General features: G+C 38.2%; 3 protein-coding genes and 1 pseudogene across 6 annotated transcripts; 3 read left to right on the top strand and 1 right to left on the bottom strand.

Annotated features, from left to right (window-relative positions):
• Window positions 1-317: 317 nt before the first annotated feature.
• BUG22 (cilia/flagella-associated protein) lies at window positions 318-5,190 on the bottom strand. Of its 4 annotated transcripts, none has more exons than XM_089149284.1 (6): window positions 5,011-5,077; window positions 3,174-3,245; window positions 2,502-2,533; window positions 1,787-2,028; window positions 1,022-1,258; window positions 318-828 (listed from the first exon to the last, which is right to left on the bottom strand). In XM_089149284.1, the coding sequence occupies exons 2-6, from the start codon at window positions 3,224-3,226 to the stop codon at window positions 820-822; spliced, it is 573 nt and encodes a 190-aa protein (XP_089005410.1). In that variant the 5' UTR covers window positions 3,227-3,245; window positions 5,011-5,077; the 3' UTR covers window positions 318-819. The 4 variants fall into 4 exon arrangements, with proteins under 4 accessions (XP_089005410.1, XP_089005409.1, XP_089005407.1 ...); XM_089149283.1 differs by having other exon boundaries at window positions 5,021-5,074; XM_089149281.1 differs by lacking the exon at window positions 5,011-5,077 and adding an exon at window positions 5,110-5,190 and having other exon boundaries at window positions 319-828.
• A 2,012-nt stretch (window positions 5,191-7,202) lies between these two features.
• LOC149021017 (ubiquitin-conjugating enzyme E2 variant 1A-like) lies at window positions 7,203-12,367 on the top strand. The gene is made up of 5 exons (XM_089149285.1): window positions 7,203-7,462; window positions 10,058-10,197; window positions 10,602-10,727; window positions 10,807-10,933; window positions 11,562-12,367. Exons 2-5 carry the CDS (start codon window positions 10,135-10,137, stop codon window positions 11,618-11,620), a joined length of 375 nt encoding a protein of 124 aa, XP_089005411.1. The 5' UTR covers window positions 7,203-7,462; window positions 10,058-10,134; the 3' UTR covers window positions 11,621-12,367.
• Window positions 12,368-13,824: 1,457 nt separating this feature from the next.
• LOC149021016 (putative peroxygenase 4) lies at window positions 13,825-15,135 on the top strand. Its single transcript, XM_089147034.1, has 5 exons — window positions 13,825-14,209; window positions 14,280-14,365; window positions 14,571-14,662; window positions 14,763-14,888; window positions 14,975-15,135. Exons 1-5 carry the CDS (start codon window positions 14,131-14,133, stop codon window positions 15,123-15,125), a joined length of 534 nt encoding a protein of 177 aa, XP_089003160.1. The 5' UTR covers window positions 13,825-14,130; the 3' UTR covers window positions 15,126-15,135.
• A 222-nt stretch (window positions 15,136-15,357) lies between these two features.
• Window positions 15,358-16,226, top strand: LOC149021015 (calcium-binding protein CML42 pseudogene; annotated as a pseudogene).
• Window positions 16,227-16,402: the final 176 nt, after the last annotated feature.

Below are 16,402 nucleotides of genomic sequence, written 5' to 3'. Positions count from 1 at the left end.
TTATTCATTCCGGCAAGACATCTTGCTATGTCATTATGCGCCCTTCCTATGGCTCCTTTTTGTGTGGATATTTGGCCGAAGTGTATCATTATGGATTCTCTAGTATTGATCATTTATGAAGAGATCTTTTTTTCTTGTTTGTAGATTCGCCGAGTGAGTGTAATTTTCTTTGGTCAGTTTGGGAGTCGATTCACCTCCATGTTTCTGTCTTGTGCTCATCTATTATTGTTCTAAATTTAAACCACCAACCCAACCTTGCGGGGGGGGGGGGGGGGGGTCGCATGACCTTACACCGGCACAAAGACCATTCAACAGGAGTGACGTTTTTCGTTATGAGAGTCATTTCACCCTTCCAAATGCAGTACATAGCAATAAGTACCCCAATTATGTTTAATCATGAATCTTTTACCTCAACTCAATGCACACACGCATTGATAGAGATTCCACCGTGCATGCAGGCGGAAAAAATATCAATAACTCACCACCTCATGGTCACGGGGTTCTCAAGATACAAAATTAATCCATCCATCAAAATCAAGAAAAATCCAATCACAAAGTCACTACTGCATGTCTGCATCCCCATATCCTTGTCGAAAATGGTGTACCAAATCAAACAGTACCCTACGTGCCAGAAATAAAGTACAACTGATCAAACATAACGTTGCTCTGTAGTGTATTACATGAAATCCACGGTGTCAGAACATACGAAACATCAGGTCAACTAGGCAACCAGTAGAATGGTAAATCCCAAGTTTGTTCGGATCTCTGAGACCAGCTCCTCCAGAGACTATGATTTTCTGCGTCTCCCCCGTTGAGGTTCTATGGCTTCTGAATCAAACAAAAAGTTGGAAAATCAGACAAAAGGCATCACAAAGTAGAAACCAGTTTTCGTTTCAAGTACCATTCCCAACCCCCCCCCCCCTTTTTTTTCTTCTTTTTTTCCCCCTTTTTCAAATTTTCCATCTTTTTCCCTTTTAAGGATTGAATTGGAAAGAAAACCCAGAGAGTAGGTGTGCCTTACCTGCATCGGAAGGTACAACTTGAACTCTGGTGGGAGTTCTTCCTCTGAATAAAGGCGATCAGAAAAATATATCCTCCTTAGGCGACAGTTTGCATGGACCTGTACACGCAGAGTTTCAACATAGTTTGTACCATATGCCCTCCGTGTAAAGTCAGCAAGATTCAACTGGATCTGACTCCACCCCTCATCCAACCTTAATGGCATGGTGCAGATGTAAGGCTTCACTCGCGTCACACCCTAGAAATTACAGGAAAAAAATTGAAACTGCTAAGTTAATGGCCACATGAAAACAATGCATTAAAGGAATAACATGGGTACCATATAGGTATGTACAAGATGATATCTTCCTACTGTTATTTATGAACCACTTTTCAAAGATCAACACTATCCAGGGTCTTATTATCTTTCAAGCCCATTAGAAGTATTGCTGCTTTAATGAATATAGGTAAGATGAAAAAATAGAATCCCCAAATGTTGGCAATAATGTAAGATCTAGAACCTCATAACACAAGATGTTACCACATTCATCCACAAAGAATAAAAATGACTAAGTATCTTGAATTTTAATTGAATCCTGCACAGTTGCAGTTCAATCCACATCCAGTCCTAAAACATAACGTTATTGAACTGAAAACCCTTGACATAATCAATGATTAGCAGATTGTCCCAAGACTATCTTGTTATAAACACCATTCAGAGAAAAGCACAGAAGAGTACAAAATACTACTGACATCAACAGCAAAATAATTGGCAAGACTTACACACTTGAAAATTAGAAGCCCTGAAACGACGCCTGACATTCTTATCGTCCAGCACTTGAATCTCAAACGTGAAGTATTTCTTTAGATTCTTTACGATCATAACCAAGAAAGGGAGTTTTATACCAAGTGTGGCTGAAGGATCTGCTGGGCATGTAATGTATGTTGACTGGATATTTGATCCAACGATCTCAAGCACACCGGACTGAATGTCCTCATCTTGTGGCCTTTTGATATGACCATTGACAACTGCAAAATGTTCAAAACTTAAAGCTCCAAAACTAAAGCAAACACTTGGTGGATGTAATGTGCAAACATGAAAGAAGCATAAGTGTGCCACCAGCTAAGAGACAGCATGATGAGAAAGTCTATATGAATACAACAAATAATGCTCGCTCTTCAGAATTATCTAAGTAATTGGCTGGATCCTTGATAGGCCATATGAATCACATGGGACACTCTGGAATAGGAGGTTGGGTGGTTCTTAACCACGTATCAGCGGGAGATTGGATCAGCAGGTGAATCTACTGGGATGCAAATTACCAAGTACTCCACAATTGCTATATCATGTAACCCACCTCTTCTAAGAGCTAGCACTATTTCATCAACTTCGGGAGAAAAAGAAACCACAACCCATTATTGCAAGCGGCCTCATTTACTAGAGTTAGTATTATTGCCAACTTCAAAAGCAACACTAGAAATTAAGTGGTGGAGCTATTCACCTTCTTTGTCCCATATCTGCAAAGGCTTGCTCCTAGTAGAAACAACCAAATAAATAAAGAGTCTCAGTAGGTATTTAGAAGTAAAACAAAAAAGTGTGTGTGGGGGGGGGGGGGGCTGGAAGAGATTTGTTTGGGTAAAATATTCTATCATCTCACTTGGATGTACGGTAGACATTTGTTGTTTGCAACATCCAAATGCGATCTTGAAAGTTCAACAATTGGATGTTTAGCAATAGCATGGGAAGACCACAGGTCTACTTGCAGAAATAAGATTGAAAGTATCCCTCTCATATGTGAGCAAGCCCATCAGTATAAGTCCACGCACATCAAATAATCCACCGGTAGTCACTTATTTTTCAGTCACTTGTTTTACCACTTCGCAAACTCATATTTGTCTGAACATAACATATGTGCAGAGGAATTGGAATATGCATATAAAAAATTCCAATTCTCCCAAACTTACATGTGGCAGTTGTTAAAAGGGTGCTGCTTTACTTCCCAATGAGGGTGTGCAAAGTGGCCAGATCCCCCACTTCCTATATTTATTTCTTTTTTCTTTTTTCCTTCTTCCTTTCAAGACTACCCATTTGTAAACAAATATTCAAAATAAAACAAGTTTACCCCCCCCCCCCCCAAAAAAAAAAAAAAATCAAATAACAATATACAACATACCCAAGGCTGTATAGAATGGATAGGAACCCGGACTGAAACGTGTTCTTAAACATTTCCGCCAAAGATAATTAACTGCAACAATAGAACAACAAGAATAGCATGTTAAATCACAAGTTGAATCGCACCGCCTACCAAAGGGGGGGGGTGAATACTGACATGGTACATTTATAATCTCAGTGTCTAAGGTGAAGAAGGTTAAAAATCTTGAAAAAAAGGCACGGTTGGGATCTATTATATAATAGTTTCATTCTTTATGTCTAGTAGAGTGGAGACAAAACCACAAGCGCATCAACTTTACCAAAGGCTACATTAGGTAATGTTTTTGTTCCAGGAACTCTGTTCTTTGGCAGAATCATCTAATTCCAGTGATGTTTTAAAACCTAAAAAACATGTTTAGCAACTATTTACTGAAAGAAAAAAAGAAAGAAAGGGCGCATGGTAAAATCTATTCCAAGATAGCTTCCTAAACAATTGTCAATATCTACAAAAATTCCATCACCATAAATTAATCCCAAATAATGACCTAACATCATTACCAAGCCAGAACCCAGAACATAAAATTATAAAAAGCTGTTGTAGTCAGAGACTGCAGCTTGTTCATCTTATTACTTTGTTTTTACGTTGTTATTCAGCGAAAGAAAGACTAATACTAACCTCTAACATGTTTTAATATCAAACTACCCAAGTTTGTTGACAGCAGCATCGGTCTTGTTCCCATTACGAACATTATCGATAATTTTATCTTACATTGTGCGTCTGTTCCAGATCATATAGGCATGTTTCCCACAAAATTATAGCCATGGATAATTTGCTTGGATTGCATAACAACTATCATGCTTGGTCCAGTCATTTTGGCAGTTCGATCTTTCAATTTTAGGTTATGACTTCCTATGTCCAGAACAAAAGAAGGTGATAGTAATGTGAACAGCTGAATTAGAGTCGACAGACACTTTTTTGTAATACTCACTAACTAGCGGTTGGATTCTTCACAATGGGAATACCCAAAAAATTATATAAGAAAAAAGAGATGCATATTCAGATAGACGCAAGTGATGCAAAACTAATGATTTGGCAAAGAAATGGCTCCAGTTAGCAGAATGGTGGAACTGATTTAATCTAGTAAACAAGAAATAGTTGAGAAGTGCGATTTTGTTGAGCAGGGACAAATAAATAGCCATCCATAGAAAGAAAAAAATTGGCCTTTATGCTAAATCATAGCAGGACATTGAGGCAGTTCCTTATGAAAGTTAACTCAAAGTTTAAGACCCAGTTAAGTGAAAGGCTGCAAACTGGGCCTGTCTAACTGCGAAGGCTAAGAACCCATTTTCCATTTGACAGACCAGATGGTAGGGTAAGAACTCCAAAAAATCTAAACATTATGCCAGAAACCCAAAAAGAAGATCATCAGATTTTCATGAATACTGTAGCCCCTAACCAATTAGGAGCAAGGGATATGGCTTCTGTATTAAATCTTAATAAAACCACCCCTTAAAAACCCAATGATCAAACTATCCACTTGCGGTTTCCAACAACATAAACCCCCTACCCAGTAAATAAAATTCCTTCAGTGACACAGAAAAATAAGATTTCAGAATATGTTTTCTAAGAGAATAAGAGATAACCAGCTACTTATGGCCGAAAAATATGCGAGGAAGATAGAGACTTCTAGCAGTGATTGATTCGAGAAGGTAGGCTCGATATATGCGAAATTATAGATGACGCCCAACAAAGAGAGTTTCACAAACCTGAGAAAGCAAGTAAATATAATAGGGAATTGATACCTAACGAAGGAACATCGGAACCCTAGAGATACGGGGTAAAGGGAAAGAAAAAATACCATCTCGTACCTTCAAACGCCTCTAGCAAACACCTAATCGAACCCTAGAGAGTGATGAAAGAAAAAGGTAAAAGGGAAAAGAAACAGAATCTATCGCACCTTTGTTCCTTACTTCAGCGTTCCTGTATTATTTCAGCGGGAAGTTGCAGACTAGCGCGGCAGAATTCCAGAAGGATGTCAATGTACGGCTATAAGAATGTTGATTCCCAATTTGTAACGGAAAGGCGAAACTTTAGATCAGACCGGTCTGGACCTGGCCTGAACCGGGGAAGCTTTGAGTCATTGACACGAAACTGGACCTTGAAGTCTATTCGCAATTTTCCCTTGGGTAATTCCGGAATTCAGGTCCAGCAAATAAACTCATTAATTTTTTGGTCATCATCCACCCACTCACACAACCAGTTAAGACGAACCCTGGTTAAACACTTAAACTAAATGATGTCAGGGTTGAAGAGGGTTGGTCCACATCCTCTACCATTCAAACTGCAAATTGACACCTTTACAGAGGGTTCACATCCTCTACAGTATTTGAATTAATTTTAGTTCTTAGAGATCGATCTTTTATATGTCTTATTACAACATAGTAGTGACAAATTAAAGGTCTTAATTGAGCAGGGTAATTTTCATCTGGACCCCCTGAGGTTTGGTCTATGTCACTTTTAGTCCAATTTAAGTTTTCTTTTGCATATGGCACCCCTGTGGTTTCAACAAATGATTAAATAAGGACAAGCTCAATTTTTGTGACGAAAATACCCTTATTTTAATTTTGTAAATCTTGGATTGTGGGGTTAGTGTGTTACTACCTAATGCTTGTCTCTTTCCCCTCTTGTGGAAAGACAGGGTGTTGGCACAGAGAGGCATGATAATATTGGTATTTTTGAGCTCATCACTTTATCACTTTTTCCATCAACAGGCTCTTCATCGTCCCATTCTCTGGTAGCATTGATCGGAAAATCAAGTACATGAGGTGGCGCCACCTCATAAACAACCAATAGTGATGTTTCAGCATCACTGCCTGCGCCTTGTGTGTTATCTTTGCTGCACTCCTCTGGCATATAAACAACCCCATCACAAGTGTGATACAACATAGCTGTGTTAGAACATCGATCATGATCATGTTACTGTTGCAGGTGTTGTGATCAATCGAAGAGGAAGAAAGAAAGGAATGTAGAATGCTTACAACTAATTCGCCGGAATTGAAGATGATAACCACATAACTCGAGCGAGTGAGGATAAGCAATGAAGCCAGTTGAATCGCCATGATAGATACCTAAGCGAAGATGATGAAAACTCAAAATCTATGGCTTATAATCCTGAAATGTTTCCTAATCCTTAAGTGCTCCTTCAATATAAGATGCTATGTCGGATTCTACTTGGAGAACTTCGGCAAAGTCTTGTAGTCGGAGAATTTGCAGGTAGTAGAGCAATCGGAATAAGATGCACACCAAGTAGATGATGGAAGGTCTGTATAACCATGAACATAGCTCTAATGTGCAAGCGATTTTGGCGCTTACGAACTCGTTGCCTAATAAAGGGATTCGACTCGCGGCTGAGCTGAACCACCATATCTTGCAGGCGGTCTCCACCCTGAAACAGGGGATCACAAACCCTAGGAATAGCTTCGACGACCTCTGCAAAATTGGATTGATTGAGGTGATTAAAACAAATAAATCGAAAAGAAAAAAAAAGAGAGGGTATTTTTGTCAAAAAAATTATTAAACTAACAATTTCTGTTTAATTTGTCCTTATTTAATCATATCTTGAAACACAGGGGAGCCATATGCAAAAAGAAATTTAAACTGGACTAAAAATGACATGGACCAAACCTCAGGGGTCCAGATGAAAATTACCCTAATTGAACATGATCGGTGGCGTGAGTGAATCAAAGATGGATGGATTATGTGAAAAATGGTAACAGCGTGTTTTACTCTTCATTCCTTTGCCTTCATCCATCTGTAATGGTGGACTCATGCTTAGGTGTCATTGCTGAAGCTTTTAAGTTTTAATACACAAATTTTCTTCTTAGCAAGAAAAAAGAATCATGTGTAAGGATGATCGTTACGGTAAAGATTTGACTGATCAGTACTCACAAGATAAGGAATAGTTCTCTCTTCTCTTCTTGCATAATATTTTATTAATATTTTTATACTTCGTGAATAAAGAAGAGTTTCTTGAACCCATTTCCTCTGATGAGTCGCAGCAGTTGCAAGTTTGGCTGCTAAGCTTCCTTCGTTTATGTTAAAATTTTCTTCTGCGGATTCCAATTCCCAGGTTCCCAATTGAACCAACTGTTTCACCATCTCCCTCTCTAAATTTCTCTCCCTCATCCCTCTCTGTTCGATTAACTGGATTTCTCTGTTTAATCCTTCACTGTCTTCGAAGAAAGAGAAAAGTTCGAGCTCCCAACTGGGTCGGTGCTGGGAAATGGAATCTGAAGGATCCAGGATCGTAGGTGCATTCTTAACAGTGGTTTCTTCTGCCTCGTCTTCTTTTTCTATTTGATCAGTCTCACTTCGCTTTGTTAACAATAGCACGAGTGAAATTATAGTCCTATCCACTGCTACTGCCTCTTGTTTATGTAGATGATTATAATTATCTGTATGTTTTTTTCTGCTAGAAGTTTAACGAGTTCAACGGATGTAAGTTTGCTTACAGTCAATTGGGTGATTCGCATTTAGAGTTATTGATTTTGTACAGAAAAGTTTCTCTTCTTCTTACTTCAATTCTGGTCTTTTGGGTTATCATATAAGAGTAATGTATGCAAATTGAGCCTAAAGGATAGATTGTTTATTCATTTTCTGCTCTCTGTAATGTCAAAACGACCAATTATTCGAGATAAAACAGATACAACTTCCGTTCTTTTCTTAAGAATTCTCATATTTAGGGATAAGAAGTGTTGCAAAACACCCACTTCTTTTATTTATATATACATATTTGGTTGGGACGATGTGGGGGAGGGAAGGGAGAAGGGGGAGGTTATGTATGGGAGGGTAACCCCTGGCCCCAACCAACCCTCATTGAGAGGGGTTTCAATCCCAAGGCTGTATCAACAGCTGGAGCCTGGACCCTCGACCATCAGACAGTGGGTTTTGAAACACCCTGACAATTCAAGGGTGTTTTTTCTTCCCCACCCCCCACTGGTTCCGCTGAGCTTGGATTGAAGAATGCATATAAAGGCATCTACATTTTGATCCTTTCGTTAGTAGCCAGTTTGCTTAACTGGATATATATCTCCCAACAAAGAAAAACTTTAGGGTTGTTGGGAGATTGTAATGGTGGATGTTTACCAAGGCTTCAGTTTTTTAGTACTGTTTCAGTTTTCTAGTACTGTCCTGCTATTAAATAGCCTTTGCATACATATGATAAACTAATGTGCTATTATTCTGATTAGCGTATCACAGTGATTACTCTAATACATTTTCACTTTTAAAGACGAAGTATATCATTTTACCATATTTATGAGTTACGAGGCATTATCTAGCTGACCATCCTTCAAACTCCTTTTAACTGATTTGCTTCACCTTATCAAGCAACCCAGTGAATATATCATCCCAATCCACTGAGGACTAATAATGTAAGAGCTGCTGGTTTAGGTGATGTAGCTGTTGCCTTTAGTTAGAGTAGGGCTTGAGCAAGACCATAAATTTGAAGTATGATCATCGGTGAGAGTATAACTGCAAATCCATTAAAGAACTCTTATTTCATAGAACTGGGTTTTGATATGCGAAGCAGAGTTTATGAAGGAGATGTTCAGGAGTATATTCCATGAGATGGACATCCAATCAGTGTCTTAGTGTGTGCATGTCAATGTATGTCTCTGTTTGATGGCACATTGTTCATTCTCATACCTTTTGTGCGCTACTCATTGTTCATTGGCCATTTCATGACATAATTTGTAGGCATTTGGAGCTCTTCACATGTGTTTCTTGGTTCTCCATTATCACCCCCCCCCCCTTTTTCTTTTTTCCCCAGCAGAGTATTTGTTATATGCTATATGTCCTATGTTATTGTTACCCCTCTGCTCAAATACTGTTTCCTATGAAACAAAGACTTCTGCTTTTGGGGTGTTATTTATTCAATGGCCAAACTTACCTTTATTGTCTCCTTCAGTTATCATTGTTTTCTGAGGGTACTTTGTGAATATACAAAGTCTTGTTGCATGAATCTGCTTCATGATACCCCTCCTCCCATGCTTAGATATGGAACTTTTGCATCCTTGGTTGCCCTTGAAACTTGTTACTCTGATATTTGGCATACATTTGTTTGATGACCGTGTGCCATTCTATCTTGTAGTTTTATTTTCTCAACCTTAATGGTCATCAAAATTAATACGCTTCTTGTTGAAATGCCACCTACCGCTCTTTTTTTTTTTTTTTTTTTTTTTTTGGGGGGGGGGTTGGGGGGTGGCGGCTCAGTTCAGATCATGCTTGTCAGTTTTTGGCTTGATATGTATCTTGTTGTTGATAATTAATGACAAATGTTTAGGTTGGTGAATTCTGCTATAAGAGTGACTAATTTAACTCTTATATGCTCCATTTGTTTAAGATTTTCTATGCTAAACATGCTATGATTTACTTAAGCCTCTCTTTGATGCTTTGTAAATTTGTCAAGCTAGTATTTCCCCTTTTATTCAGGTAAATTGTTTTTTTATTTTTTTATTTTACAAGTTTTTCAAAATTTTTACTAGCTGAGGTAATGCCTTGCTTGATGCTGTTCTGATCCAACTGAGGAAATTCTGAATTGATCCAAGTAACTGCTTTATCTGTCAAGTAAAGATTCCTTGATGTCTGACCCATGTGCATGCACCATCGAGATACACCTTATCTACTTCACTGTCATGTGGCACTGTGTGTAATTGTGTATGATTTATTATATATGCAGCCTCTTTGTGAAAGCGGGGGTAAGGCTGTGTACATTATGAGCTTCCGCAGACCATGCTGTGATGGGAACCTCATGCTCGTGTCCTTTTTGTACCTTCAATGCTTTGTAGACTATACATTGTAAAAGAGGGTACAACTTATAACAGAATTCTGTGATGTATTTGCAGTTCCTAGAAACTTCAGATTGTTGGAAGAACTTGAGAGAGGGGAGAAGGGAATTGGAGATGGAAGCGTTAGCTAAGGAATGGATGATGCTGATGACATATACATGCAATCATGGACTGGAACCATCATTGGCCCTCCTAATGTAGGTTTAACACCCCCCCTCAAGAAAAAAAAAGTCATTCTCTTGGTTTTTTTTATTTTTCAATTATAATGCCTGAATTGGAGTGCAGCCTCTACCCAAAGGTAAGGGTAAGGCTGCATATGGTGTGATCATCCCCAGACTCCACAATGGTAGGAACCTCATGCACCATGTACATCCATATTTTTCTTTAAATGCCATGAATCCATTAATTAACTTGGGGAATTATCAACTGCAATATGCATAGTCATGCTAATTCAGTAACGGTTCATGATATTTCAAGATTTTTAAGCCTGGTTAACATATTTGACACTCCTTTTTTCCCTTTATATTACATGATTTTCTTACCTCTTTCATGTTGGAGAAAGAACTAAAATCATATTCTACTTATTTGTGTTGTGTACCAGACTGTTCATGAGGGCCGCATCTACCAGTTGAAAATTTTCTGTGATAAAGATTACCCAGATAATCCACCAACTATGCGATTTCAAACACGGATTAACATGACCTGTGTGAACCAGGAAACTGGAATGGTCAGTGCAGTTAATCACTAAAGATGCATAATTCAGTTGGCTATTTTTGATACTTACCTTGGGTACCACCTTTTAACAGGTTGAAGCTAGTCGATTTCCAATGCTTGCTGATTGGCAGAGGGAGCACACAATGGAAGACATACTTACCCAGTTGAAGAAAGAAATGATGTCTCCTCAGAACCGGAAGCTAGCCCAACCTCCTGAAGGTGAGATCCCAGTGCTACAGCTTCTCACATTCGTTAAGGTCTTTGAATACAAGACTACTAGTGTAGGCTTAGATCCCTTCTGCAATGTCAACATTTAACTAATTCTTGTAGTTGAACTAGATTCAGTAATGTCTATTTAAAAGAAAACAGAAAGAAAGAAAAAAAAAAGAAGAGGGCACGGAATGAGAAAAAATTGGATCTATATATTAGGATAAATCATTTATGTTTGAAAATTTCAAGTTCATTTTCTTAAAATTTTGGTTGAACTATTGAAAAGATTCTAAACTTTCATTTACTTTCTATATTTTAATATTGAAACTTTTGCAAACTATTATTCATCAGGACTTGGGTTGTCTGCATTAAGTTTGAACCCTCAAAAACCATGAATTTTTCGGACCAATTTGGATTTGAAGCAGATGTTTGCTGAATTAGCTATGTTTGTTCTCCAACCATATGAGTTCCAAATTTGAAATGCTGCTTGAAGAGAAACCAATCAGATCATTTTAAGGGATTGAAATCAGTCAATTATTGATAAATGGTAGGAAACTCAAGCATCTTGTTGTTCAGACTTGGGGAGGTATCCCATGTTATTACTCAAGTTCAAATGTGGTAAAATTCACTTTTGCAGGGAATGAGGAGCAAAGGATAGACCCTAAGGGGCTGGTGCTGAGATGTTGTATTCTCTGAATAAATTGATAGGAATCAGTACAATGTATGTATTATCCATGTAAATGGCCTGATGGCTGGTGCTGATGGCTGGTGCTGCTTGTGTCAAAAGAATTCGAGGCAAATCATACCCTAGACAATCCAACATCTTGGAATTGCTTGATGTTAGTGTTACTTTCTGAGTATCAACTCAGTACAAATCTTGGGTGTAGTGTGGTGCAAGTGGTTCTACATAACATGTAGAGGTGACAGGATCAGCTCAACCTTCCATCTGAAAGTTAAGTTACCAGTTCGAAGCATGCTTCTGTGATGCAATGAGCAGTTTTTACCCCCCCCCCTCCTTCCCTGGCCTTCAATGGTGTTTTAGAAATGCTCTGGAAATCTCTGCGTCGGATACTCTGAGCTTGTTTCCATCCCTGGAAGATACTGCTTGCAGTCTTTATGGTTGAGCCTAGGATTTGTTCTCTGCTTCTTGTTTTGCTGAAGATGTGGTGACCTTGATTGCAGTGGTACTTTACTGATGAAATCTTCCAGGAATCTATGTGTAATTTGAGAACCTTATACATTCTGAAGGAGGGAAAGGGTTTCTCCTAAGAACTGGGGAAGAGAGTGGAATTTGGCTTTTTATAGGGCTGTAAAAGTGTATTTTAAATCTTGAATGATAAGCGGTGGGAGTTAATGATGACAGTACACTAAACCTTCAGAGAGTCAACAATAGCATAAAATCATCATTGGTGAAGAATCGTGAAGAAAAACTGAAATCTTTAAAGGGTATGAATCTAGTTTTCTTTCTCAAAAGTTTTCTACCGGTGTCTTTCACATTTCAACTATGGAACATGTTTTCTGCGCTTATTCTACCAAGAACACAGATTCTGTGCCATTCTTATATTGTAACTGACAAATGTTATCCAGGTTATACAAAAGGTATGGCAGTTGGACCTGTTCAAGGTGAATTTCGCTAATATCGAACCAGGAGTTCTGTTCCATTCTGCGTAATGCACATGTTCATAATGGACAGTGGAGATTTAATCTATACATCAAAATTAAAATCCAACCGTTGACTACTTGGAACAGTGCCTCCCAATAAAAATCCTTGATAATGAACTTGTGCCTCTTGTCGACTTTAGATCTCAATCAATGCCTTAAAATAGGCATGGGTTGGTCTAAATTCATTATAATTTTGAATCAGTGCCGTTAGAAATTCACAAATTAGAACAGAAAGAAGAAGCAGTGAAATTTTAGAATAAAAATCTTACATTATTCTACCAATTCAAATATGGTATCATATCACCAGGATAAATATATATATGATTAAGTTGATATGTATCTATATTGAGTATGGTTAAGGGTGTTTGGTTTAAAGTATTCTATGTAAAATTCTTATTTAACCCTCAGCCTTATTGGGATTGCCATTGTTGTTTGTGAGTTTGGATTAGAATCCGTAATGGGACAACTTAATGATCAGTTGATCTTTGATAAAATGTTAAATCAGAGATATTTTAGTAATTTTAACATGTTAAGGACATTTTTTTTTTTTTTTTTTTTTTTTGGATGAGGTTCATCCGGGCCAGCTTACGCGCACCATGATTACTTCCTCAAGGGAGATTTTATATATATATAATTAATGCCGCCGAACAGGTGCGAACCCAAGACCTCCCCTAGGGAAGTTGAGCCTTTAACCGCTTTAGTAACCTGTCATTGGCATGTTAAGGACATTTTGTTCATATTAAAATGTATTTTGAATTTCAATCGTGTAAACCTCCTTAACCGTCCAATGATCGATACAGGTAGACCTGAAAGTGCATGAGCATATGGTGTTCTTTCTCCTATGAATTTATTGAGGTTTTGTTTCCTCTCTCGCTAAATTATGAACCAACCTTCAATTCTAGTGGTGGCATTAATCTGCTTGGGGAAGATACAGTTTACATTTAATTCAGGTGTGTTCATGCTTTATCATTTTCTGATTATTTTATGTATGGGACCGTGAACAAACCCTTGATTGATTCTTCAATTGGTTTACTTTTCATTTATACGGTGAAACTGCAATTATTATAGAACATAAAAAAATTCAATTTGCATTGACAACTTTGACTTGCTGGAGGCACCGTTCATGATGTTTTAATTTTTTAAAATCGAACATCATGATTGATTCAACAACTGCATTGTTCGATAACCAGAGCCAGTTTCTCGTTGTGGAACCCTCAAAAATTCTAATTTCCCCCAAAAGAGAAAAGAATGGTTAATTGGTCTGTTTTTACTGCTCATTGCTTTAATCCTCCAACTTCTCTCTCTGTATGTTTCAATTCCTTCGCAATCTTCCCTTAAAAAAATCCTCATCACCCTGGGGGAAACGTTCTTCTTATGGCTTTCTCTTGCTCCTCTGTTCCACCCTACAATGAAAACTATAGCAAGGATGAGTTGCTTTATTCGATTTTATATTTCTAGTTGAATATATGAAGTTCTTCTATGTTATCTCTCATTGTGTCCATTTTTACATACTTGAACGATGAACAGGGGTTGAAGATGGCCACATGAGTCCGCTGGAAAAGCATGCGGCTTTCTTCGACAGGAACAAAGATGGGCTTATCTACCCTTCGGAAACATTCAAAGGTTCTTCCCTTTTTTCCCTTTCGCTTCCTTTCCCATCAATATTCTATACTATGATTTGATTCAATTGCAGGATTCCGTGCTATTGGTGCTGGGATTCCTTTATCCACCATTGCCTCTATCTTCATTAATGTCGCCCTCAGTGGTCAAACTCGTCCTGTAAGTCCCTCTCTGTCTCTCTTTCTGGTGTTATCTGGAGCAGCCATAATACCATCGATACTTAAAAACAAGTTGAGAAGCAGAGGATTTGAATCATTGTTTTTTAGAAAAATTTAACTGCACATATTTGTAACTAAAATCTAAATTCTTGGTGGGCTATTGGGGATTAATTCATATATGCTAAGCTGTAGTGCATGTATTGCAGGGAAATTTTTCTCTCCTCTTCCCAATTGAGGTAAAGAACATACATTTGGCCAAACATGGGAGTGACAGTGGTGTCTATGATACAGAAGGAAGGTAAAGATTCTATGTACTCAAAGAACCAATATATGAATGCACTAAGTGCAAACGATTTCACTATTCTGTTTTCTTTAATGTAAATTTTGATTTTGTCCAGGTTTGTAGCAAAGAAGTTTGAGGAGATCTTTCTTAAACACGCCTATACCAATCCAAATGCTTTAACATCAAAAGAGTTGTCTGAGATGCTTACCGAAAACCAAGCTCCTAATGACTACAAAGGAAGGTTTGTTTAATCATTCTGATTAGAGCTCTATTTTCTGAGATGTTTTTTAAAATCTAACGAGGGAAAAATGATGAATTTGGTTGCAGGCTTGGAGCCTGGGTAGAATGGACGATATTATACTACATGTGCAAAGACAAAGATGGTTTTCTACACAGACACACCGTCCGCGGTGTTTATGATGGAAGCCTATTTGAAAAGATGGAGAGCAACAGGGATTCAGGTCACAAGGTTACATAAATATATCATTAATGGATTTCCCTTTTTTGTGATTTTATTATGAATTCAATTCAATTTAATATTTATTTATGTGATCCATCCATGTTATCGTACGTAAATCTATATTTAGGCTAATCAATCAATTGGCCGATCCTTAATGGTTGGAAGAATAAGTCAGAAATTCTTGCTTGTTCTGGTCGATTCGAATATAAAAACAGATCAAAATCCAAACTTGTGATTCCGATTTCCGACATTGGAGATGGCGGAGGCAAACGCAACGAGCCTATGCAGGCCGTCGTCTCCATTCCGGTTGAAAACACCATGCCTGAACTGTATCCGTCTGCGTCGCATCTTCGACATATTCGACAAGAACTGCGACGGCATCATCGGAGTTGAAGAGCTCTGCCGAGCCCTAGATCTCCTCGGCTTGGAAACCGATGTTCAGGAGATCGAAGCAACGATTCAATCTTACATAAGACCTGGCTACACCGGCCTGGCCTTCGAAGACTTCGAGGCCTTGCACAAATCGCTCAACGATACCTACTTCGGCGCCGCTTGTGGTTGTGTTAGTTGTGGTAGTGGTGGTGGTGGTGGTTGTTCAGGAATAGAGGAAGCGGTAGAAACATCGGATCAGGAAGAAGCAGATCTGACGGAGGCATTCAAGGTATTTGATGAAGATCATGACGGATTCATCTCGGCAATGGATTTGCAAGTGGTACTGAGAAAGCTTGGAATGCCTGAAGGCGGAGACATCGATCGTGTTGAACGTATGATTCTCTCTGTTGACCGTAACCAGGATGGTAAGGTCGACTTCAATGAATTCAAGGATATGATGCAAAATGTCATGGTTCGCAGTTAAATTACATTTACGAAATCATCAGATGATATTCCCTCTTCCATTTTAGTTTCTTCTGGTAATCATTCTACATCTATTATCCCATTTTAAATTCGACCCTCTTCTAATTTTGATTTCTCAAGTGCTAAATTCATCCCCTTCGACAAGTTTTGAATAAGATCCCTTCATCTTCCATCTCTTTCCTCTTTAATTTAATTTGCTGCTTCTAATGAACTACCATGGATGGGTTCTCTACATGAAGAAACTATATGACAAATCATATTAATTCTACGAGTCCCAGCAATCGATGAATTACAAAAAGGAAAGGAAAGGAGCGGAGGAGAAAAGGATAGAGAGAGACCAAAACATGCATGGCATATATTTTTTGTGAATCTATAAATTTTGAAAAACAAAAATTTCTGACCCTGCAAGTCTTTGAGGTTGATCATAGTTCAACAATGTC

Source organism: Hakea prostrata, chromosome 3 (genome assembly GCF_041222555.1).
Source record: "Hakea prostrata isolate BN-2017 chromosome 3, UWA_Hpros_2, whole genome shotgun sequence".
Taxonomy (NCBI): Eukaryota; Viridiplantae; Streptophyta; class Magnoliopsida; order Proteales; family Proteaceae; genus Hakea; species Hakea prostrata.
The sequence above is the reverse complement of the archived record's forward strand: the minus strand, read 5'-3'. Positions and strand labels throughout refer to the sequence as shown.

Excerpts from the sequence above, each read along its gene's own strand:
- LOC149021016 (XM_089147034.1), top strand. The coding sequence starts at position 14,131 with ATGAGTCCGCTGGAAAAGCATGCGGCTTTCTTCGACAGGAACAAAGAT. Across the intron at positions 14,210-14,279 it reads CCCTTCGGAAACATTCAAAG|GATTCCGTGCTATTGGTGCT; the intron begins GTTCTTCCCTTT and ends ATTCAATTGCAG. Across the intron at positions 14,889-14,974 it reads CCTAATGACTACAAAGGAAG|GCTTGGAGCCTGGGTAGAAT; the intron begins GTTTGTTTAATC and ends ATTTGGTTGCAG.
- BUG22 (XM_089149281.1), bottom strand. The coding sequence starts at position 3,226 with ATGTTTAAGAACACGTTTCAGTCCGGGTTCCTATCCATTCTATACAGC. Across the intron at positions 2,029-2,501 it reads GCAGATATGGGACAAAGAAG|TTGTCAATGGTCATATCAAA; the intron begins GTGAATAGCTCC and ends AACATTTTGCAG. Across the intron at positions 1,259-1,786 it reads TCAGGGCTTCTAATTTTCAA|GGTGTGACGCGAGTGAAGCC; the intron begins GTGTGTAAGTCT and ends TGTAATTTCTAG.
- LOC149021017 (XM_089149285.1), top strand. The coding sequence starts at position 10,135 with ATGGATGATGCTGATGACATATACATGCAATCATGGACTGGAACCATC. Across the intron at positions 10,198-10,601 it reads CCATCATTGGCCCTCCTAAT|ACTGTTCATGAGGGCCGCAT; the intron begins GTAGGTTTAACA and ends GTTGTGTACCAG. Across the intron at positions 10,728-10,806 it reads TGAACCAGGAAACTGGAATG|GTTGAAGCTAGTCGATTTCC; the intron begins GTCAGTGCAGTT and ends ACCTTTTAACAG.